Source organism: Pristis pectinata, chromosome 32, assembly GCF_009764475.1.
Source record: "Pristis pectinata isolate sPriPec2 chromosome 32, sPriPec2.1.pri, whole genome shotgun sequence".
Classification (NCBI taxonomy): Eukaryota; Metazoa; Chordata; class Chondrichthyes; order Rhinopristiformes; family Pristidae; genus Pristis; species Pristis pectinata.
The window spans coordinates 17260236-17285761 of record NC_067436.1 but is presented as its reverse complement, the minus strand read 5'-3'; the positions used below and the strand labels follow the sequence as shown (position 1 = coordinate 17285761).

At 45.7% G+C, this 25526-nt stretch overlaps 1 protein-coding gene across 1 annotated transcript; it reads right to left on the bottom strand.

Moving 5' to 3' along the window:
• Positions 1 to 1005: 1005 nt before the first annotated feature.
• Positions 1006 to 16325, bottom strand: ubl7a (ubiquitin-like 7a (bone marrow stromal cell-derived)). The gene is made up of 10 exons (XM_052042706.1): positions 16043 to 16325; positions 12213 to 12332; positions 11191 to 11273; positions 7523 to 7607; positions 6682 to 6739; positions 5350 to 5483; positions 4216 to 4265; positions 2777 to 2944; positions 2564 to 2689; positions 1006 to 2263 (listed from the first exon to the last, which is right to left on the bottom strand). The coding sequence occupies exons 1-10, from the start codon at positions 16215 to 16217 to the stop codon at positions 2126 to 2128; spliced, it is 1137 nt and encodes a 378-aa protein (XP_051898666.1). The 5' UTR covers positions 16218 to 16325; the 3' UTR covers positions 1006 to 2125.
• Between the last annotated feature and the right edge of the window lie 9201 nt (positions 16326 to 25526).

Here is a 25526-nt window from a genome sequence, read left to right as displayed (position 1 = left end):
AACATACACACACACAACACCGAGTTCATTTTCTACTTAATGTGATTCTGCTCTATCAGTCACTGCTTTGCCAGCCTCTTGGTAGAGAAACTTTCAGGATAAGATGCTCTTTTCTTCCAGTTTACTAATCGCAGCCAGTGAAAACATGTGCAATCCACAATGGTCACACTGTAAACACCAAGGCTTGGGAACATACTGCTGAGGGCAGTACTAGTGCTTGCACTGTGACAATACACGTCTCAGGTCACTCAGACATGGCATCCTGAGATTTTTTTGGGATTGGGGAAAGAAACCTCATTTGTATTTGAATTAATCGATCTCAACAATTTCTACCCAGGAAGCTCATGCTCAGTGGCTGGCTGCTTGTTCCACAAAGCACTATTACTGCAGATCATTCGGAATTTTCTTGTTCTCTGATTTGACTTTTCTGGAAAAGGCAAAGCGTTACCTGACCCCAGTTAAAATCCTATCACAATAATCAGATCACCTCAGCCTCATGTCCAGAGATAGTATGCCCAATTTACAGTATTACTCTGATAATCTGCTCTCCCATTCTTTGGAACCTCAGTGGTTCAGCATCTGGCTCACTAGAGTCTCATCTCCTGCTCTCCTGTTAAACTCACCAATGCCCTGGTTCCTACATTCCCTTTAAACTTACCAGATTTATTGGAAAAATTGTACTACTATATAACACTCCGGCTACTAGTCTGGCAAAGTCCTGAGAGTGCGGCATTAATCAGATATAACCCAATCTCTGCACCCCCTCACTCCGATTTTCCTCTACCTGATCTTTTCAATAGCTGCCAGCTCTTCAGCTCATTCCTCCCTCAATTGTCCGTTAGATTTTCCTGTGCACCTCTACCTCAAAAATAATAAAATGCATTAACTCCTTGGATGTGAAACATTGAATGACATTCAATTATCAGGAAAAATAATACTGCCACATTTTAACCAAACAAATTGAAAAACTAGGATCTCGAAAGAGTAAAATCCACAACCCCAAAGAGTGATCAAAGGAATCTTTAATGTTTGATGCATTTAAAATTTTTATAACACACAAGAGTTCCATTGTTCTCAAACCAATTATCTTCATTGATTATTTGGGAATCTTAGACATTACAATTCTCCAAGACCCCTAATGACTAATTGTCATATGCAGAGAGGCAAAAGCATCCAAGGCATCCAACTAAAGTGCCATGCAACACAGCACAGCACCACACCAGCTTCCACAGGGAAGCGATGGTTGGGTAGCTGCCAGAAAAGTTAGTTGTTAGGGATCATTCCTCAGCTGGCAACATATTAGTAAATGTCAAGTTGGCAAAGGCCAGATTTGTCCTTCAGAAGCTTACGCTGTCATAAGAAGAAAGTCACTGCATTTTCCAAAACCATGCAACTTGTCCAACATGGACCAAACTGTAACACACAGTAATGTTCAGTAATTTGATGAAAAATAACTGATGCACATCTTCATTGACAGTATACACCACAACATAAAAAGGCAGCTCTGAAAGTAAACTCTCAAGTTAGAAATACTCAGCACTGTAGTCTAAAATCTATGCATTTTAGTAAGGAGGTTTCTAGGAATTTTGAGTGCTGACTCAAATTTCCATTGTTGTTTTTGAAGGGAGGAATAGAATTGAGAGTTTAAATTATGTCCAACTACAGAGGTGTGAACAAGCTCCCCAAACTGGGAATGGCACTCAATAAGTAGGGCATATAACAGCGATCAAAACATTTAAAACCTGATGTGTGGCACAATTTGTGCTTGTTAAGTAAAGCCAAAAGAATAGCAGGTTCCAACCCATCTAAAAACTTGTGACAATCAGGCCAGGAAGTTAACTATGGCAGTGTCTCCAATACAGATAAACTATGATCTGTGACAGCAGCAGACAACTCCCACACTTTTTAAAATCAACAGGAAATGTTTTTTTTAATTGAACCAGTTCTCTCAATCCTTTCCTTTGGATAAAGAGATCCAGGACTCTCATGGGGCCATGTACTTACCAATGCCACCCTATAATTACATTTCCTTTTAACACACACCGGTCTGTGGAATTAAGCACTCTGCCATGCACCCTCTGCTCCTTGCTTCTAGTGGCAGCTGCACAGGCTCAGGCCAACCAAGCTAAGGGGCTCCTCCAGCGAAAATGAGTTCCAGCGCAGCCTGGATGTCCCCTCCAGTTGCCTGCAATGCTCGAAGGCTCAGCTCATTATCCTGGATCCCCATGTCTCTCAGCTGCTGAAGTTGGGGCTGCCACTGGTTCTGCAGGAGGCAAACATGGCCAGAGTCAGATATTATTCCCCTTCCAGCCCCCGTTCTTGTCTACCAAATAAAGCGGAGGAGCTGAACTTGGCAACATTAAAATCTGCAGTATGTTCTTCTACCCACCACATAGGTGCACACACTTCACAAATTTTTGGCTCAATTGTCACAGATCAGGGACCAACCTTTTGCATCAAGCCGGGGTGTCTCAGACCCCGCCCTGATACTGAAGTGGTCAGAAGTTCCTGATACCCCCTGGTTTCAGCAGTGTGCACAAGAGCCTTTACCGAAGGCACTGACCTGAAGTGCTGAGATGTTGGAGGCTTGCAGAGCCTGCTGCAGGGCCTGACTGAATATGTCATGACTGATGGGTGCAGCTGATGGCACACCCGAATTCATCACTGGAGACAGACTCGACGATGTGCCCTGTGGGGAGCGAAGCACAGACCTTGTTAGTGACAGAAGACATGGCCAAGGAGAGTGGGAGCACATGGGTGGGAGACATTGACCCACCTGTGTCCCTGTCGTTGGGGTGACTGCACTGCTCTCTGGTGTACTGGCTAGGGCCAGCGCAGTTGCCAGCTCACTCTGGGTAATGGGTCGAGGCCCCACGGAACCGCTGTAGCCCAACGTAGCAGGGCGGGAGCCAGAGGCATTGCTTGAGGAAGCAGTGGCCCGCGACTGTGAAGAAAGCAGAAAGGGTTTTAGTTCCAGTTGCCAAGAATACACACTCTCCACTCTTATAGGAGTCAACTAGAAACAGATCAAGATGTTGCTATATTTAAGACAGATGCAAGCACTGCTACATCACAGCCTGGACAGCGAGTGTTAGACAGGCTCCAATGTCTCATTATTTCCACCACAAGGTGCCATTAAAAGAAGCAAAATGAGAGGACAACTTGCAGTGGCCTTAAGGATGGTGGGCCCTCCATTGACCATAGAAAAGAGTGGTGTCAGCTGCAGGTCAATGGGTAGCAACCTCACCTCTGAGGCAGGAGGTTGCATTCAAGTCCTGTTCCAGAGTTGAGCACAAAGATCCAGGCTGACAACACACTGCAGCACTGAGGGGGTGGTGCAATCGGGGTGTCATCTCTGGAATGAGATTAAACTGATGGCTCATCTGCTCTCTCAGGTGAACATGAAACATCCCAAGAGACTATTCGAAGAGCATGGGAGCTCTTTCAAGTCCCTGGCCTAATATTTACTCCTCAACGAAAGCAGAAACAACAAACCTTTGTTATCCTAACTTTAGTCATTGTCACTCAATGCTGTATGTGAGAGATTTCTACACAATAGTCGGGAGTTACTTTCCAATACTACTATAATGGCCACATTCTAAAAGTACTTAATTGACTCTGCAGGTCCTCCCCAGGTTACGGCAGTGTTCTGTTCCTGTGAACTGTTCATAACCCAAACAGTTCACAAGTTGGAAACGCAGCCACGAACCGAGTTCCCACATGGCAGACGATGCCTGCAGTCCCGCAGCAACTGGCAAGCCCATCCTGCTGGTCTCCCAAACACTGCTTTGTATGTCCAGGCTGTACACAAGTCAAGGGGTTTTTAAGCTGGGGAGGACCTGTAAAGCAATTTGAGTTACCCAGATATTATGAAAGGTGCTATAGAAACAAAAGTCTATTTATATTGCTAAGCACGGTTGAGGACTCCTGCATTATGAGATGCTGGTTAATCCCAGTAAGCAAAGCAGCTATTTTGTGTTGGTGAATTTGAAACAAACTCAGAGGGAGCACTTCTAAATAACTCAGAAATTAAATCTCACACAGAGTGAAACAACATTTAATTACATACCCTTAACACGTTTGAGCACAGGAAAGGAAAATAAAGCTATAAACATCAAAGAGATTGTATGTGAATTGTTTAGGGCCATTTCCAGGTCCAAAAGGTGTAGATATACACACACACAATTTCTCTGTGACCAGCTGGCATTTGTTTACCTGCTGAAACTCATCCTCATCGTCAGACAGCCCATCAAAGAGGAATCCCCCTGAAACAGGGAGCAGAGAAGAGTAACAAATTAAACTCCAAACAGGACAATGTGTGTGGTGATTATGTACACGTGCAACCCCTGTCACATAGCGAGATTACCAGACTACAAGTTTGGACTGTGCCTTGCCTTAAAAAGATAAATAGAATGGGAGATATTAGAAGCTTGGATTGAACCAACCTGTGCAGTCAGCTTTGAAAACTTGTCCTGGGTTAACAAGATGACTTGTGGCATTGAGAACAGTCTATCTACTGTGAGCACATCCAACCTGATCTGCTCAACTCTCAGAGTAATTATTGGTCAAGGGAATGCCTACAACTGGCAAATCAAACACAATAAAAGCCCACCTGAGACTAAAAATACAGAATAACCATTTGGGGGAATTAAATACAAGTACAATATGATAAAGTGGGGAGGTATTGTGAAACTGTCTGAAGCAGCAGACAATGTGTTGCAAGTAACACATCAGTAATTGAGTTCAGCAGAAATGGCTGGTAGAATTCTCAAAGGAAAAGGGAGGAGAGGGGAACAAAAGAATCACACCAAAAATGGAAAGCCAATTTTTCTTTCAGGAACTAACCTATTTGAATTCCAGCAACACAAATTCTTCCCCTCGTTACAAACTTCCTATTGTAATAAAATATGGAAAACAAGTGCTGGAAATCTGTCATAAAACAGAAGTGAATCCAGTCAAGCAGCAAGCTGAGTTACCACGTTTGCTACTGTTCTTCACCTGGCCTATTTGTCCAATGAAGGTTCACTGCTAAAACAGTAACCAACCCTTTCATCTGCAAACTAACAGGGTCTGATATCAAAGGAAAGGGGGACAATAAGTGAAATGCCTGATAGGGACCTTTTCTTAGTGGCCGAGATCTCCATTCTGTTTTCACAAATCTCTAGGAACTCTGCATTCCTTCAATTCTAAGTAGTTTTCATCCCCTACTTCATATACTATCGACGGCTTTGACTTCAGTTCTTAGACTGGAATCTCAAACTTTTGTTGACAAGACACCTTGGAACGTTGTACCATGTTAAAATGCTGTGTGATATAAATGTTAAGTTTTTGCACAGATACAATTCTTACCTGGCACCTCGCTGTACGAAGTAGACTGAATATTTCTTGAGTTGCTGCCAGCAGTTGGAGGAGGGGTGGTGCCAGTCACAGAGTGTAGAACCAGCACCATTGCATTGACCAGTGCAGGGTGTGAGGAAATTAACCTGTCAGGGAGACCATGGACATTAAAATCAAAAGCAGTAACGTGTTAGAGCAACTCAATCTCCTTCTTTTGTATCGCACTCCATCCCTTCCATCAGTCTAGTCAATGGCCTCCTGAAATACCAAGTAGAGAAATGAGGTGCCTCCTGTAACAGGTCTTACTGGGCTGGTTGTTGTAGCGTTCTCCTCGACTTGGGACTCGGGTCCATAGGTGCACTCTAGTGTGTGCAAGTTCATATATTCCGCTTGACCACGTGGGTTTCCCCCAGCGCTGCCGTTTCCTTGCAAATCCCAAAGGTAGATTAACTGGTTACTGCAAGTTACCCGTAGTGTAGGATGTGCAGGAAAATCAGTACTTGATGAGTTTGCGAGATATAATAGGAGACAAATAGGGGAACGGGATTGTCAGGAATGCTCTGAGAGCAGCATAGACTCGATGGGTGAATGGCCTCCTTCTCTATCATTAGAGAATATGACAAATATAAATGTGGATCGGACTATCTCCTATTCGTGGAGCACCACTGCCCATGACCTGTGCAGCTTCTGTCGAGAGCCATCCACCGTCTCCAGGGAGGTTGAAGCAACACAATGACAGAGGGGCTTACCGACTGCTCAGTGCAAACAAACTGGAGCTCACAGATCAGCACCTCACCCAAGTCAAGTGGAGATTCATGACCCACTGTCATTTTATATAGAATGCATCACAAGTACATGATTGACATAACCTTCACTACAGACAACATAACAATGTGCCATTTCTAGTCATGTGGGTGGATGTTAAAGATCCCACTGTCATGACTCTCACTTGAAACATCTCCAGTGTGGGAAACTGCCACTGCAAATTCACTACATAAATAGTCACTGTACTTCAGATTTGTGAACTCAGATTTTTGACAAATGCATTAATAAATTCAAGTACTGGATTATTACTTCTCTCTGGGTTTAGCGCAAATCCGAAGAACAAAGGGAATAATCCACAACATGCTGTCTGACTACAGAGGGGAAAAGCCAGGGCAGGATAACAGAAAAACAGTTGTGTTCTTTAAGTTCTGGGCATCTGCTGAATTAAACAAATTGCAGCTTGAATCCAGTGAAGATCTACCCTTGCTCCACCAGGCCTTGCCCACCAATGGAGGTCAGCAGATGAGACTGAACCACAGATGCAGGCCCCGGGAAGAGAGCTCAAAAATCAGCACTTACGTGTCCAGCAGGCTTGGGTCAGTGAAGAGCACAAATAAATCTTTGTCTTGAAGTACACCTGGTTCAAAAAGAAACAAAACTTAAATAAAACCCAACACTTGGACTTGGCTTAATGTGGTTTACATTGCTGAGGTGTTGAAGTCTCCCCTGAATCTCCACAATCACCTAATACATTTAAGAAGCTTATTAATCAGTTGCTAGCATTCTAAGTGAATTAGTTACCCACTATTTACAAGTCATTCAAATAGGAATGAAGGTACAGTTTTTGGAATTGCACTGTGTACAAGCAGCTTGCCTCAGTCACATTAGCCTCGTCCTGTACCTGATACTGCCGTTTCTGGTTCCGAGAGTCCGATTCCCCCTGCCCAGGGGGACACATTAGACTAACACATCAATGTGGCACTGAGGGTCTGTTCCATGATGCTCTATATGCCTTTTCAAGAGTACATCAAAAATCCATGGCACCACTCTGAAACAGGACAGGGAGTTTTCCCCATGCCCCGGTCAAGATTCCTTCCCCAACTTGCAATGTAGGAAGCTTATTACTTGATTGATTCCAATAATGCTTGTGGGACATTTGCTGCATATAAACTCTTGCCAATGCAACAGCAGTGAATGCACTTCAACTAAAAAGTGCAATTCACTATAATGTGAAGGCATTATATCACTGCAGATACAGGTTTATGTGGTGGAGGCTACACAAGAACTCCATGGTACTGAGCAAGGTGAAGGAATGAATCAGGATGGTGTGCGACTCAAGGTGACAATAATGCACGTGTACTTTGAGCAATGACTCTCCGCATTGCTGTTCGAGAGAACCAGGAAGATTATTCAAACTCACCTAAAGCAATGGGGTCATTGCTGAGACCTGGAGTAGCAACAATAATCTGGTCCAATGATTCCTTGTTACCCAGCATCTTGAAAACCTGCAGCGGAATCAATAAAGCTACTTTAAATTGATTCACTGTTCCTTCAATTCTCTCTCTTTCTTTTTGTTTTCAATTTTTTTATTAGTTTCCAAATTAATACATATTAATATACAACATCGATGATCATACATGTAATACAAAGAGATCAGGAGAACAATCATGGCATAAATAATCATAAAGAATAACAAAATATAAAAAAATCTTTAGATCTCACGATCTCTTAGTAGATAAATACAATATAAAAGGAAAGAAAAAGATTTATTGTGTATATATATGAAAGGAAAGAAAAAAAAATCCCCAAATCAATAAAAAATTGTAAATAATCAAACTAAACTAAAAAGAAAATTTCAAAAAAAGAAGAAAACTGGACTGAAATTTCTCAATAGAAACAAAGCAATATTATGTCGTCAACTCTGTTCCTTTAAATTGAAAAGTTATTGAAAAGGGATCTATATCACATGAAAGTATTGAATAAATGGACTCCAAATATCCTCAAATTTAAGCGAAGGATCAACAGTACCACTCCTAATTTTTTCTAAGTTTAAACATGATATAGTTTGAGAGAACCATTGAAAAGTAGTAGGGGGTATTGGATCCTTCCATTTAAGCAAAATGGATCATTTGGCTCAATTCTGTTTCAATGTTGATTGCCTCTAGATTTTCAGTGCAATTACAGAACGGGCTAAGTGTTAAAAACACACTATCTTCTTTATTGATTCAGATTGATTCAGTGGGGTGGGGGGGGGGGTAAGGGGATGCAATAACATGGGTAGGGTGGCATTGACAGATGAGCTGGAGCACAACAGAGTTCTTATTCTTTATATTGCATTCCAATTTCATTCACTTTATCTGTGACAAACATTCGATCAATTGTATTTTTAGCTCCAGTTAACTGCGTACAATTATAATCAGACTGATGATTCACTTTGCTTCATACATTTTTGAGGGGGATGGGGCGGCAGATGGGCAGGGAAGCACAGTGAAGTTTTTAAATGATACATTTCTGACTGACAACAAACCTAAAGATAATTTTCACTTGTCGGGTGGCACCTCTCTGCCACTGCAGCTCCACATTCAGCAGTCAAATCCCCAAGCTCTGGAATTCCCTCCATGAACCTCTCTACCCGTCCTCCTTCAAGATATTCCTTAAGATCAAGGAACCTAGCTCTTTGACCAAGCATTTGGTCATCAGAACCAATGTATCTTAGGCTAAATTTTGCTTGACAACACTCCAGTGAAAGATGCAAGGAAATCCCATCATATTAAAGATGATGTATAAACTGGTGTTCATTAACCTATTAAAAATAGCAGGAAAAAAAAGCATCAAACCCAAGTGGTTCAATGCTCCACCTGTTGTGATACCAAGCTTTACAGATTACAGCATGTCAGGGTACATTTAGCCAGCAGTCAGATGAGACAGCCACCACAGGTACATCTTCAACAAGATTCCATCACCAGACATCTTCCCCTCCCATCCCTTTTTAGCACTCCAAAGGATCATTTAGAGGAGGATAGATACTTGCATCGCCACCAACCATTCCCTTTCTCAAGGCACTTTCCTATGCAATTGCAGGAAGGTGGAACACCTGCCCTTTTCCCTTCCTACCATCCAGGCACCCAAACTGTCTGTTCAGGTGAAGCAGTGATTCACTTACACTTTGCCCAGTCTCATGTACTGCACTCAGTGATCATAGCGTGGTCTCTTATACATTGGAGAGACCAGATTGGGTGATCACTTTGCAGAGCACCTGTATTCAGTCCATTGGCACGACTTTGATCTTTCTGTTGCCTGCCACCTCAATTCTCCATACTGCTCTGACATGTCTGTGGTCTCCTACACTATGACAATGAGGCCCAACACAAGCTTGAGGAACAGCATCTCATCTTCTGTCTGGAAACAATATCAACTAACAACTTCATATTACTCACTCTCACTGATTATCTCAGAACAGACCAGTTGTGCTGCAGGTCATTCTTCTGTAACATTGACCCAGTTTTTCCCCTCTCCACTAGCACTGACTGACCTGCTGGCCATTTCCTACAACTCTACATTTTGCAGCTTTTGCGTTCCTTTGTTCATGTTTTCTCTCCCAACCACCTTCATTAATCAACCAGATAACTTTATCATAGCGACCTTGGTCTCACTTTGTCAGAGATATTCCCTTTGTCCTTTCCCCACCCTCTCTGCAAGTTTAAACTTGTTTTCTCTCTTTCCCAGTTCTGACAAAAGGTCTTCGACCTGAAACATTATCTCTGTTTCCCTTTCCACAGATGCTGCCTGACCTGCTGACTGTTTCCAGCATTTTGTGCTTTTGTACCAGAGGCACTGAAAGTGATGTGCCGGGAACAACAGTAAATCCATTCATCATTATTTAGAGACTCCTGCTGGGAAATATTAACTGAGCTATGGGATACAAGAGCATGAAAGGCAACATCCCATTTGCCTCAACTACCATATCCATTTATCCTTCCAAGTATACATAGGTCTATGGTTAAATAACCCATCAGATTACTCCCATTTAGAATTGCTCAATCCAAACATCTAACAGGCACCAAAGCCTAATCAACAGCTAGATTTCAACAAGAACCATTTAGTTAAGAGAATGCAAAAAAAAGGAGGGGCAAGTATTTAGAGATGGGGGAATGGGAGGAAAACAGGAAATCACAGCTTTATCTTCCATAAATTCTATTCAGCTTATTGTATTCATACCAGTCGAAAGGAGCTACATAACAGCGACCACTTCCTAACTCTGAGTCTGCAGCCTCAGGTTATTGCACACCAAGTGCTCAGCCAAGGTTTATGTTAACGTGATGAAAGTTTCACTAGACTATACTTTCAAGCAGCTGTTGACAGACCTCCATTGTCTGGTGGATGGGGAAAAAATTCTTCAACACCCCTCAAATCCTTCCACCAAATTCCATGATCAGTTATTGACCCCTGCCAAGGAGGAGAGGTCCTACCTGTTCATTTCGTCAAGATCTCTAAATTTTATATACATCAATTGAATTTTCCCCTCAGCCTCCCCTGCTGCAAAAACCCCACCCATCCAATATCTGCCCCTATCTGAAATTCCCCACTCCGTGTCAATCTATGGACCTCTCTGCTGCCTTCACATCTCTCTTGTAATGTGATGACCAGAATTCTACACTGTTTTCCAGCTGGGACCTAAACAGAGCTTCATACAGTTTTGACATGGTTCTTATTATGCTTACCTTCTTAACCACCTTATCTATCCATCCTTCAGGAATTTATGGACCTGCACTCCACCGTCCTTCTGTACCATGGAGATACTGAATACCTTCTCAGTGGATACTAAGAACCTGTAGTTCTCAGTATCCAACTGTTTACTGCATTCTTCTTAATGTGTTTTGATATCCCCAAATACCTTGCCCTATACCTCTTCAAACTGAATTCCTCTCACCATTTTTCTGCCAACGGACCAGTCCATCTATAGCTGCCTGCAAGCCAGAACATTTGCCCTTGCTATCAACCACATGACCAACTTTCGCAGTACCCGTAAACTTCTCAAGTCTGAAGGTGGCATACTAAAAGGCCTTTGCTCCCACAAGTTTCACTTACCGCTTCCCTGTAGGCAGGACTGGCGTGAAGTGCTGCCTGGAGTACCCGGAACTCCCGTGCAGCTGCTGCCTGGTCCACAGGTTCTGTAAAGGAGCAACATAACAACAGTTTCTGAAGCGTCCGGAGTGGGCAAGGACAAAAAAAACAGCACCGTCATTGAGACTCAAAAATATTTTTGTATAATAGGTGCATGTGAAGCACACTCCTCACTCTTCTTCCAGACTGTTAACCACAGGCCAGCTTTAACTACTATCCCTAGCAAGTTAAGATCACACAGTTTATCCTCAATTTAAAACCAAGCCCAACACCACACCCCATCCAAATCTAATAAAACTTTCCTGAGATACCACGCCCAGGACAGACTGCAGCTGTCTAGTTGGGATCTGATCAGACCTCTCTACAATGTCTCCAGCACCTCACCATTGCAATCCAAAGATTACGTCTTATCAGTCTGTGGGTGAAACAGTTCCCTTGATTTCCCTTTTTATTCTAACCCACGTTCCCTGGAATTCACCAATGATTTTTCTCGATTGATGCCACCAATAGCTAGTAACGATACTGTTAAAGTAGTTCTGAGGAAAACTCATCGACCTGAGGCATCAATCTGATTTCTCTCCCCACAGGTGCTGCCTTATCCGAGTATTTCCAGCATTTTGTTTTTATTTAAAACATATTTAAATTAGAATCAAATGAGGGTTACACCAAAACCAGAAATCTCTTCTTTACCATCCAACTATATTTTAAGTTAAAGCTCAAAATACACAGTAAAGGTCTCTCCTGATGTTTCTGCTCCAAAGGAGCCCCCTCCCATCCTCAATCTCATCCTTGGTATACTTTTCCATCCTTTCTTCCTCCTGTTGATCCAACTTCCCTTAAATCCATCTACCTGGGGAGATGCAGTCTGTCCTCAACTACAGCCTGTAGCTCCAAGTTTCACAGTCCCTGGTGAAAAAAAATTTCTTTTGACTTTCCTCTTGGATTATCAGTCTAATGATTTATAAACCACAAGTAACGTTCCAAACCTGGTTTCTGCTCTGGCTCCGGCCAGGACTTCTTCAGAACATGGATTGTGGAGCCTCCTTGAATCCCATAGAAATCCAGCGTCTGCTCATCTTTCAGTTTCCGCCCGCAATACACCAGTTCTGCAACATCAATTGGTTCAACTCATCAATCAACAGTTCACTTCCAACCTGGCCAAGTCATTCAGAACTACTAGAGGGTCAACAAAGTTTCAACATCCATGGCTCAGTACTGAACTTCTCCTTTCCAAATTCAGAATCAACACAGAACACAATAATAATGAGGGAGCGCCGAGTCAAGCAAGGGCTATTACGATCCTACTCTGCACTTTGAAGTGATTGCTGTGGCTCAGTGGAAACACTCTCATCTCTGAATCAGAAAGTTGTAGATTCATCCCACACTAGAGACTTGAGCACAAAGCTGGCGTTCAGGACAGCCTTTTGGATGTGATGTTAAACCAAGTGTCTGCCTGTTCCCTCACTTGAGATAAAGAACCCCTGGTCCCCATTTTCATAGAGAGTGGGGGAATTCTTAGCATTATTTTGCCAATGTTTATTCCCTTGAGCCATGTCACAAAAAACAATTATTCTGTCAAAGGAGACGTCCCACCTGCTTTAAGAAGACCACTATCATGCCAGTCCCTGAGAAAAACAAGGCAACGTGCCTTAATGACTACTGCCCAGTGGCTCTGACATCCACCATCATGAAGTGCTTTGAGAGGCTGGTCATGGCACACATCAACTGCAGCCTCCCAGACAACCTCAATCCACTGCAATTCACCTACCGCTGAAACAGCTCTATGATGGATGCCATCTCTGGAGCATCTGGACAGTAAAGACACCTATGTTAGACTATTGTTTATTGACTACAGCTCGGCCTTCAATACTATAATACCAAGCAAACTCATCACCAAACTCCGACAACTGGGACTCAACACCTCCATCTGCTACTGGATTCTTGACTTCCTGACCAACAGATGGCAATCAGTGAGGATAGGCAGCAATACCTCCAGCACGATTGTTCTCAACACTGGTGCTCCACAAGGCTGCGTCCTCAGCCTCCTACTCTATTCCCTATACACTCATTACTACTTTGCCAGATTCTGCTCTAACTCCATCTACAAGTTTGCAGGTGATACCACTGTAGTGGGCTGGATCTCAAATAACGATGTCGGAGTACAGGAAGGAGATAGGGAGCTTGGTGACATGGTGTCATGACAACAACCTTTCCCTCAACATCAGCTAAACGAAGGAGCTGGTCATTGACTTCAGGAAGGGGTTCGGTGCACATGCTCCTGTCTACATCAATGGTGCTGAGGTTGAGAGGGTTGAGAGCTTCAACTTCCTAGGAGTGAACATCACCAATGGACTGTCCTGGTCCAACCACATCAATGCCACAGCCAAGAAAGCTCATTGGCACCTCTACTTCCTCAGGAGGCTAAAGAGATCTGGCACGTCCCCTTTGACACTCACCAACTTTTATCGATGCACCACAGAAAGCATCCTATCTGGATGCATCATGGCTTGTTATGGCAACTGCTCTGCCCAGGACCACAAGAAACTGCAGAGTTGTGGACACAGCTCAGCACATCACAGAAACCAGTCTCCCTTCCACGGACTCTGTCTATATTTTTTGCTGCCTCGGTTAAACAGCCAGCATAATCAAAGATCCTACCAACCCCATACATTCTCTCTTCTCCCCTCTCCCATTAGGCAGAAGATGCAAAAGCCTGAAAGCACGTACCACCAGGCTTAAGGACAGCTTCTATCCCGCTGTTATAAGACTATTGAACAGTTCCTTAGCATAATATGGACTCTTGACCTCACAATCTATTTTGTTATGACCTTGCACCTTATTGTCTACCTGCACTGCACTTTCTCTGTAGCTGTAACACTTTATTCTGCATTCTGTATTGTTTTACCTTGTACTACCTCAATGCACTGTGTAATGAAATAAGACAAGTTTTTCGCTGTACCTTGGTACAAGTGACAATACCAAACCAACTCCAATACCAACTTCTTGTGGCACAGTTTGGAAGCACGTACAGGACCAGAGATATCTGTGTACACATCCTTTAAAGTGGCAGGGTATTTTGAAAGAAAGATTTGTAAAGCATTTGGGATCCTGGGATTCACAGATAGAGATATGAAGTTCTAAAGAAGAGAAGTTATGTTGAACCTGCATTAAACACTGGTTGCGTTTCAACTCAAGTACTGGGTCCCACTGGATGAAGTTCATTTAATGTTTCATGCTGGTCACTACTTTAGTAAGGATATGAAGGTCACTGAGTTCATTAGGTTCATTTCAGGAGAGAGGGAATTCAGCTACTGAAGATGGTATAATGCCGCTGGAGCAAGGAAATATGGGAGGAGATTTGATAGAGATGTACAAAACCATCATTAGTTGAGGTGGGGAATGCGAGGAGATATTATTGGCAGTAGGGGATGATTTGAGGATCAGGGAGACAGATTTAAAAATTTGAGCAAAAGGTACAGTGAGAGGGTGGATAAAATGTGAACTTCTAATGATAGTAGTTACAGTCTGGAACTGCAAGGGTGATAGAAACAGAATGAAATCAGGGCTTTCGAGAGGGAGCTACACTGGCATTCAAGAGGTAATAACTTGCACAGATGTGGAGAAAGGGGAGAGGGGTTGATACTTTACAGGGGAGTACGTGGCCACCCTTAGGAAACAATTCTATGTTGAGAAAGGTCTGTGCACAAGCTGGCAACTACAGTAAAGAGTGACCAGAATTCAAGGACAGCACTTCAACAGTGGTTAAACACATCAAGACATCCTGAAGGAGAAAACCTTCCTCTGTCACCCGAGTCTTCCCACCACCCCAGCCACCCATCAACCATTCCAGCCCCCCTACAGTCAACCCCAGCCACCACTCCTACCACCCCACCCTCTCCCCCTGTACCCTCCCCCACAGCAACCCCAACCCGTCCTCCCTCAAGCCTCCAGCCCCTCCTCTCCACCCCCCAAAGAACCCCGTCCCTCCTCCCCCCTCAAACGCACCCTGTCCCTCCTCCCACCCAGCACCCCGTGCTCCCTGCCCCTCCTCCCGCAAGCTCCCAGTCACCCCACCCCTGCACCCTTCCTCCAACTCCCCCTCCCGACCTGCAGCCCTGCACCCTCCTCCCACGCCCACCACCCCAACCCAACCTGCCCACCCTGCCCCCATCACCCTCCAATCCCCTCCACCACCACCCCACACCCCTACTCCCTACACCCCACCCCTCCTACCCCCAAACCCCACCCCCTACACCCCAAACCCCACCCCTCCTACACCCCACCCCCCTAACCCAACCTGCCCGCCCTGCCCCCACCACCCTCCAACACCCTCCACCACTACCCCATACCCCTACTCCCACCCCACCCCTCCTACACCCCAACACCTACCCCTCCTACACCCCAACCCCTACACCCCAACCCCTACCCCTCCTACACCCCAACACCTACCCCTCCTACACCCCAACCCCTACACCCCAACCCCTACCATACCCCACTCCCTACACCCCACCCCTCTTACACCCCAACCCCATCCCTCCTACACCCCACCTCCCCTCTCCCTCACCCCCCACCCCCCCTCCTCCCTCACCCCCCACCCCCCCCTTCCCCCTCCTCCCTCACCCCCCACCCCCCCCTTCCCCCTCCTCCCTCCTCCCTCCTCCCTCACCCCCCACCCCCCCTTCCCCCTCCTCCCTCACCCCCCACCCCCCCCTTCCCCCTCCTCCCTCCTCCCTCCTCCCTCACCCCCCACCCCCCCTTCCCCCTCCTCCCTCCTCCCTCCTCCCTCACCCCCCACCCCCCCCCTTCCCCCCTTCACCGATGAGCTCGGGGGCGGGCGCCGCTCCGGGCAGCCTCTCCGCGATCAGCTCCTTGAGGGCGGCGATGCGGAGCCCGCCGCCGGGCCCGGGCTGCGGCTCGTCGGGCAACGGCAGCACCACCCTGGGGGCCCGCGGCCGCTCCGCCAACTTGACGGCGATGCTGTCGGGACGCATCCTCCGGGAAGAGCCGGCAGCAGAGTCCGAGGCTGCGGGGCGGGGAACCAGGCCGCACGGTTGCTGGGAGACGCGGGCCGGAAGTCGAGCCTTTTTTTGCCGCGTCACTGAACCGGAAATGACCGCGGAGCCTCGAGAAAAATAGGCTAAAACGGAAAATAAAAATAAGCAAATGAGTGGTACACCAGTAACAATTATCCCGAGTATCGGCAGCTTTGTTTTATCTTTTTTATTTTTATCTCTTTTTATCAACAGTGTGCATGTTGGGACTACAAATCCCAGAGTGCACCTGGTCACACCCTGTGTCGCCCCCTGTCCGTGGATTAGTGAGTGACAGGTTCAGGTGAGGAGATGCAGAGGGCTGGTGACATGGTGTCAGGACAACCACCTTTCCCTCAATGTCCCCAAAACAAAGGAGCTGGTCATTGACTTCAGGAAGGGGGACGGTGCACATGCTCCTGTCTACATCAGTGGTGCTGAGGTTGGGGTGACCATCACCAACAGCCCGTCCTGGTCCAACCACGTAGATGCCACGGCCAAGAAAGCTCACCAGCGCCTCGACTCCCTCAGGAGGCTGAAGAAATTTGGCACATCCCTGTCAGCAATCTTTATCGACGCACCATAGAAGGCATCCTATCGGGATGCATCAGGGCTTGGGATGGCAACTGCTCTGCTCAGGACCACAAGAAACTGCAGAGAGTTGTGGACACGGCCCAGCACATCACGGAAACCAGCCTCCCCTCCATCAACTCTGTCTGCACTTCTCGTTGCCTCGGTAAAGAAGCCAGCATAATCAAAGATCCCACCCACCCTAGACGTTCTCTCTCCTCCCCTCTCCCATCGGGCAGAAGATAAAAAAGCCTGAAAGCACGTACCACCAGGCTCAAGGACAGCTTCTATCCCACTGTATAGGTCTATTGAATGGTCCCCTAGATGGACACTTGACCTCACAATCTTCCTCATTATAGCCTTGCACCTTATCGTCTGCCTGCACTGCACTTTCTCTATAACTGTAACACTTTATTCAGCATTGTTATTGTTTTCCATTGTACTATCTCAATGCACTGTTGTAATAAATTGATCTGTGTGGATGGCATGCAAAACAAAGTTTCTCACTGTACCTCAGTACATGTGACAATAATAAACCAATTTACCAATTATTTACATGTACTTGTGCAAATGACAATAAACTTGACTTTGACTTTCTGTGGTAGAATTCCACAGATTAAAAATCAACACCTTGAAATGATCTAATAAGGTGGAATCTCTTGCAATTGAACTTACTTTAGTTTTCTCTTCTTGTTCCAAGCTACATACAATAAAAGGAAGATAAATTGAAACAGCCTTTGTGATTGATTGGCATTGAGTTAGGAAGAGATTACTACTTGGCAGTGCATCCTCCTGAACATTCTTCCCTTGGTCAGCAGCTGTAACTGCAAGAAATTCTGATCTCTACCATATTTGATCATTTAAGCTCTTTTCTGGAACAGATGCTGTACAAAGAACTGCCAGTTCTTTCACAGTAACAAATTCAAACAACATTGCACCAGTCCTGTTATTGATAATGAGCTTTATCCCAATTATCTGTCCCAGGCGACTGTGTAGTCTATCAGGTTGCTCGGTTAATCATCAGTTCATGTTTCAGGTTGAAATTCCTTTGGTTGCATTTTCTCTGTAGCAGCAACACTACATTCTGCATTCTGTTTTCTCTTTACTACCTTCATGTTCTGAGTTATAGGGAAAGGTTGGACAGGCTAGGACTTCATTCCTTGGAGCATGAGAGACTGAGAGGTGGGGCAAGTACAATAACAACTTTTAAAAGACAGTTGGACAGGTATGTGGATTGGAAAGGTTTAGAACGTTATGGGCCAAATGCTGGCTAATGAGACTAGCTTTGGATGGGACGTCATTACTTGGTATGGACCTGTTGGGCCGAAGGGCCTGTTTCAGTGATGTATGACTCTATGACTTTACGTTCTTGTGTATGGCATGATCAGTCTGGATTGGTAATTAGTTTATTGTTGTCACATGTACCAAGACACAGTGAAAAGCTTTGTTTGTGTGCCCTCTGTACAGATCATTCCATGCATACTCAAGGTAGTAAAAAGGTAAAGCAATAACAGCATGCAGAATATAGTGTTACAGTTACAGAGAAAGTGCAGGCAGACAGACAAATAAGGTGCAAGGGCCACAACAAGGTAGATTGAGAGGGGCAGCACGCAAACAAAGTTTTTCACTGTAGCTCGGCACACGTGACAATAATAAGCCAGTAATAAGAGCTTGGGATCAGACATGTTTTAAGTTGCAGAGAAGGGGCAGAGGTGGGAAGGTCTGAAACAAAACATGTTTGAATTCCAACTCTTCTTAGTTCTGGTGACCTGAGGCATTAACTCTGCTTCTTCTCCCACAGATGCTGCCTGACCTGCTGAGTATTTCCTGCATTTTCCTGAATTTGTTTCACATTTCCAGCATCTGCTTCAAAACTTAGAAGTTTAAGGAGGTTCAGCAGGTCATCAAAGACTCTGACAAACTTCTACAGATGTACAGTGGGAAGCATTCTGACTGGTTGCATCACAGTCTGGTATGGAGGCTCCAATGCTCAGGAACTCAAGAGGTAACAGAGAGTGGCAGGACTCAGCCAGTTCCATCACAGGTACAGCTCCCCCCCATCACCGAGGACATCGACAAGAGGCGATGTCTCAGGAAGGCGACATCCATCATTAAGGCTCTGCCCTCTTCTCATTGCTGCCATCAGGCAGAAGGTACAGGAGCCTGAAGACCCACACCTCAAGGTTCAACAGCTTCCTCCCCACGGCCATCAGGTTCTTCAACTGACCTGAAAAACCCTAATTCTACCTCAGACTATATTTCTCTCAACTTGCACTAATTTTGTTATGTGTATTTTAGTTTACTTTGTCATGTAGGTTATTGGTATTGGTTTATTAGTGTCACTTATACCGAGGTACAGTGAAAAACTTGTCTTGCATACCGATCATACAGATCAGTTCATTACACAGTGCATTGAGGTAGTACAGGGTAAGAACAATAACAGAATACAGAGTAAAGTGTCACAGCTACAGGGAAATGCAGTGCAGGTAGACAATAAGGTGCAAGGTTATAACAAGGTAGATTGTAAGGTCAAGAGTCCATCTCATCGTATAAGGGAACCGTTCAATAGTCTTTTCACAGTGGGATAGAAGCGGCAACGAGAGGTATAGACAGAGTCCATGGAGGGGAGGCTGGTTTCCGTGATGTGCTGAGCTGTGTTCACAACTCTCTGCAGTTTCTTGTGGTCCCAGACAGAGCAGTTGCCATACCAAGCTGTGGTGCATCCAGATAGGATGCTTTCTGTGGTGCATCGATAAAAGTTGGTGAGTGTCAACGGGGACATACCAAATTTCTTTAACCTCCTGAGGAAGTAGAGGCACTGGTGAGCTTCCTTGCCTGTGGCACCTATGTGGTCAGACCAGGACAAGCTATTGGTGATGTTCACTCCAAAGAACTTGAAGCTGTCAACCCTCTCAACCTCAGCACCACCGATGTAGACAGGTGCATGTACACCACCCCCTTTCCTGAAGTCAATGACCAGCTCTTATGTTTGTCAGACATTGAGGGAAAGGTTGTTGTCATGACACCATGTCACTAAGCTCTCTATCTCCTTCCTGTACTCCGTTATTTGAGATCTGGCCCACTGCAGTGGTATCATCTGGAAACATGTAGATGGAGTTAGAGCAGAATCTAGCCATGCAGTCATGAGTGTATAGGGAGTAGAGTAGAGGGCTGAGGATGCAGCCTCGTGGGGCACCAGTGTTGAGAATAATCGTGCCAGAGGTGTTGCTGCATATCCTTACTGATGGCATTCTGTTGGTCAGGAAGTCAAGGATCCAGTTGCAGAGGGAGGTGTTGAGTCTCAGGTCTCGGAGTTTGGTGATGAGTTTGCTTGGAATTATAGTATTGAAGGCAGAGCTGTAGTCAATAAACAATAGTCTAAAGTAGGTGTCTTTACTGTCCAGATGCTCCAGAGCTGAATGTAGGTCCAGCGAGATGGTGTCTGCTGTGGACATGTTATGGCGGTGGGCGAATTGCAGTGGATTGAGGTTGTCGGGAGGCTGCAGTTGATGTGTGCCATGACCAGCCTCTCGAAGCACTTCATGATGGTGGATGTCAGAGCCACCGGTCGGTAATCATTAAGGCACATTACCTTGTTTTTCTTAGATACTGGGATGATAGTGGTCTTCTTAAAACAGGTGGGAGCCTCAGACTGAAGCAGGGAGAGGTTAAATATGTCTGCAAATACCCCGCCAGCTGATCAGCACAATATGTGAGGGACAATATGCCAGGGACACCATCCGGAAGACTGATCTTACGTCCTTGACAGTGACCACGGGTTCAGTTGCATTGGAGGCTGTCAGGGTGGGTGGTGACAAACCAATCCCCTTCTGTTCAAAACGTGCATAGAATGTGTTCAACTCATCGGGAAGGGATTCGCTGTTGTTGGCGATGTTGCCCGACTTCGTTTTGTAGCCTGTTATAGCATGTAAGCCCTGCCACAACTGACGGCTGGTCTGGGACTCTGTTTCGAATTGGCCTTGTCTCTTGCCATCTCTGATAGCTTTACAGAGGTCATAAGGTTATGTATAATTTATATTAATTTCAGTTTATGAAATTTATGTTTGTTCTCATCTTATAATGTACTGTGCTCTGCTGCAAAAGCTCATATTCATGGCGTTTATACCTGGGTGTGTCTGCCCATGACATTAAACCTGAACCTGTCAGCTGCAGATTTCTGTGCTCCATCCACCAGCCAGCGCCTTTACTTTCTCAGAAGGTTAAGGGGGTTCGGCATGTCACCAAACACTCGAACAAACTTCTGCAGATGTACTGTTGAGAGTGTCCTGACTGGTTGCGTCAGGGTCTGGTACAGCAATTTGAATGGACGAGAATGTAAGAAGCTTCAGAGAGTACATCCGTCCCCACCATCGGTAGTATCTACATGAGGTGCTGCCTCAAGAAGGCAGAAGATCTGTCATCAAAGATAGATGGCCCTACCATCTGGGCCGTGCCATCTTCTCACAGCTCCCATCGGGCAGGAGGTACAGAAGCCTGAAGTCCCACACCACCAGGTTCAAGAACAGCTACTTCCCTTCAACCATTCGGTTCTTGAACAAACCGGCACAACCAAAGCACAACCTCAGTATGGCAACACCATGACCACTTAGCACTACAATGGACTTTAATTTTTTTTTGTTTTAATTGGTAATTGGTTTATTATTGTCACATGAACCAATATACAGTGAAGATCTTTGTTTTGTATGCAATCCGTACAGATTACTTCACCACATCAGTACATCAAGGTAGTACAAGGGAAAAGCAATAACAGAATGCAGAATATAGTGTTCTTTCTTGTAAAGACTGTGCATAATTTGTTTAATTTACGTTTTTCTTATGAATGCTGTGTATCTGATGCTATGTGCCTATGATGCTGCTTAAAGTAAGTTTTTCATTGCACCAGTGCACACACGTACTTGTGCACATGACAATAAATTGTACAAAGTCAAAGTTTCGTTTATTGCCATGGGTATAAATGCCATGAAAATGAGTTTCTTCCTGCAGCAGCACAGTACGTTACAAGGACAGACATAAGTTACATGCACTTAAATTAACATAAATTATACAAAGTCAAAGTCGAGTTTATGTTAATTTAAGTGCATGTAATTTATGTCTGTCCTTGTAATGTACTGTGCTGCTGCTGCAAAAAGCTAATCTTCCTGGCATTTATACCCTGGGTATGTGTGCCCACGATATGACCCAAAAAGGTAATCTTTGTGGCATTTATACCTGGGTGTGCATGCCCCCGATAAACCCCTGATATGCCCATCATATACCCACGATAAGCCCATCATATGCCCCCGATATGCCCAACCTATGCCCCCGATAAACCCATCATATGCCCACGATAAACCCCCGATAAACCCATCATATGCCCACGATAAGCCCCCGATAAGCCCCGATATCCCCCGACAGTGCACTTGCTCCGCAGAAGTTGCGGCTCCCTCCACCTCCCCGCCGGCTGTTTCCGGGCGTCCCGGGCATTTCCGGACATGGCCTGCGAGGAGAGCGAGGGCCGGAGCTGCGCCGTCCACGGCTGCACCAACACCCGCGGCGGCCTGAGCGAGTGGCGGGCGGCCGAGTGCGAGCAGCACCGGCCGCTGCGCCACGCCGACTGCCCGTGCCTGGAGCCCTACTGCTTCTACAGCTTCCCGAGCGGCGCGGAGGAGCGCGGCCGCTGGCTGCAGGCGCTGCGGGGCCGCGGGCTGCGGGTGGCGCCGGCACCCGGCCCGGGGGCCGCCGTCTGCTCGCTGCACCTGGAGGAGGGCACGCTGCTGCTCGGCCTCGGGCTCTGCAAGAAGCCGAGGGCCGACCAGGCCTCGCCGCCGCCGGGGCAGCCGCCGGCGCCCGGCCGTGAGACCCGAGCCGCCCGGGCCCGCAAGCGGCGCCACCCCGGCCCGAGGCCGTGGCTGCCCCGGGAGCCGGCGGCCGCCCCCCGCTCCTGGGAGCAGGCGGCCGTGCAGGCCATCATGCGGCTCCGCTGCAGCTCCAGCCAGCGGGTGGCCCGCACCCTGATCGCCTGCCTGAAGGGCGAGAACGACCACCTGCGGCAGCGGAGCCGGCAGCTGGAGGCCGCCCTGAGCGCCACCGCCCGCCGGCTGGAGCGGCTGCAACGCGAGTGCCGCTGCCGCCAGCAGAGGCCCGGCCCGCAGCCCGAGGCCGGAGCGCAGCCCGAGGCCGGGGAACCGCCCGAGCAAGTGCCGGGCAACGAGGTGACGCTGGGCTGAGGGGCTCAGCGCCGGCAGTCGGAGGGGAAGGTCACCCCAGCCGCTGCCTCGGGGCACTGGATGCTCCGCCACCGGGTCGCGTTGCCCCAACTCTCCTGCCAATGATAACAAACAGGATTTGTGCATTTTCACTGCAGCTGCCGTCCGGGATCCTTCCCTCCGCCGGCAAGTCTTCAGCCAGAGAGAAAGTGAAAGGACACCTTGTCCAGACGTGTTTCTGCATCGTGAGGTTGCTCTGGATGCTGGTTCATCTTCCAAAAAAAGAGACGGAGGGGGTTAGGGGCAAACTGACGACCCGGGAGGTGAGGGAGAGATTTCCTCGTCGGGGTGACTGCAGATTTTTTTTTAGCACCAGGTTGTGCTTTCTTCGACACTTGAATGATTCTTGTTGATCTGAATGGACCATGCAAAGCCCAGCAGAACACTTGGTGTACGACAGTTTCCTCCTGAGATTGGAATCCCTGCTATTGCTGGTCCCTTTCACGTCTATAAAATGCATGGCTTTAAGCAGGATGTTTAAAATGAACTTCTTTGAACTTGAATGTTGCAAAGTGATTACAGACATTGGAGAAAAGTTGAACCATCAGAGGTCACAATTACCATCAACTTGTGGTATCTGGATTGGTCACGTACCTTCTTGGTTCATACTGCATCCGTACCTGTCAGCTTAGCTTGTATTAGGTAGGTGATTCCAACTGAGGGGTGCATGTGTTCAGTGTTGGCACTAAACTAAAGCAATGCAGTCAGTACACTAGGAAAATAGCACTTTTATTCTCACGTGGGATACTGGATGTCATTGGTGAGGTTGAATGTCCATTCCTCCAGCCTGTTAAGGTATTTAAATGGTTTCTGTGCAATGCTGTTAATTCAAACCTGCTCACTTGCAGTTCTTCTATCGGTAAAACTCAAATGTTCTTACTTGACATTGAGAATTCAAATGGTATTGTGCCAATTGAGACTAAATTTAATATATTAGGGAGTGCTACCAGGGAAAGAAAAACTAAAGTTCAGTGAAGGAATGGAGTGATTTGGGTCTAGCCTTTAACTCTTGTCCAAAAGCCATGTTGTTGACTCATTCCAGTTCAAATAGGCCTGCAAACTGCTGACTTGTGAAGTAAAACAGAACTGTACCAGTTCTGTAAAGCAGAAGACCAGTGCCTAAGGATGGGCAAGAAATGTTGCTTTGTCAGTGCATTCCTAATTGTGGAGAAAGAATATTTGGAAGGACTAAATCCACACTATTACTGCCGTACTTTCATTGGTTGGGATCCTACCATCAGCCTGAAACCTCAATGACTTCACTAGAACACTTAACACTGAGATGTACATTTTCATGGCTTATTGCATTGAAATCATGATATCAGTGCACAGCAATGCACTATCAAAATGTTCTAATCAGTCTGGGAATAATTCAGCTTTCTTCAAAAATTGAGAAACTGGTTAAAGGTTTTTATAAAATTTGTACTTCTCTCATACTGTAGGACTTGGAGCAGAGGTGTCTTGTATGTTGTTGGGTGATGAGCATTGAGAATGGTGAGGGAGTGGAATAATCTGAAGGCAATGATGAGTAAAAATTGAAATACTTCAGTATACAAAATTGTAAAGTAAATTTTTAGCAGTTTTTGGCAAGAAAGTTTGAACGCTGCAGTGTGCTAAATTAATTTGTTTAAAATGTACAGTAAATTTTATTTGGTTTTGTAAAATCCTGTTGAAATTATTTTTTTAAAAGCTTTCTGTATCAATGAGACCTCATTAAACCTGTGCTGCAATTTTTCATGTGTTCTTGCTTCTGGTTCATGAACTAGTTCAAAATCAAAAATCCCCCAGCCACAAGCTACTTCATTACTGTTATCCAAGGACAGGAGTGGAAGCCCAGTGATCAAAACCAATTCAATAATTGCTTCCAAAAGGAATAGGCAGTATGAAAATGTAAGGATACAGGGAAGCAGTCAATGCAGAGTGATTTGAAAGAATTTGCATTATAAAACAAAAGATGCAAATGAAAACAAGTAAATCAGAACACAGTTCACTTTTTTAATAAAACATAACCATTTACATGATTGTTACACAACTTGATGATTACAAGAATCACACAATTAGCATTTCATCCATTTTGTAGTTCACACACGCCTCAGTTTTCAGCTAACCACTCAAAGCAGCAGTATATAAGTTCTGGAGTGGGCAGGGTACTGCAGAATTGGTACAATGATTATTTAAATACAGTAGATCCAAACTAGGTTACATGTATCAGATATAGATACTGATGGCTTGCATTTTCACAGAGAAACAGTCTTGTCATCAGCAGTACAGAATACAGAAAGCTATGTGCAGTGACTGGGTCAGTTGCTCAAAAGGTTTGATTGTTTAAGAGTTAAAAAAAGGCACCACTCACAATTCCAACCCCCCAAACTGTCAGACAAAGTCAATGACAGCATTTGAAAATAAGGCCATCTTCACCACTCAGGAATGTGCT

Bases quoted from the DNA above. Each gene is read 5' to 3' on its own strand.
- ubl7a (XM_052042706.1), bottom strand. From the start codon at position 16,217: ATGCGTCCCGACAGCATCGCCGTCAAGTTGGCGGAGCGGCCGCGGGCC. The intron at 6,740-7,522 runs GTGAGTTTGAAT...TTTTTGAACCAG, and splicing joins CAATGACCCCATTGCTTTAG to GTGTACTTCAAGACAAAGAT. The intron at 2,690-2,776 runs GTGGGTCAATGT...CGCTCCCCACAG, and splicing joins CCCCAACGACAGGGACACAG to GGCACATCGTCGAGTCTGTC.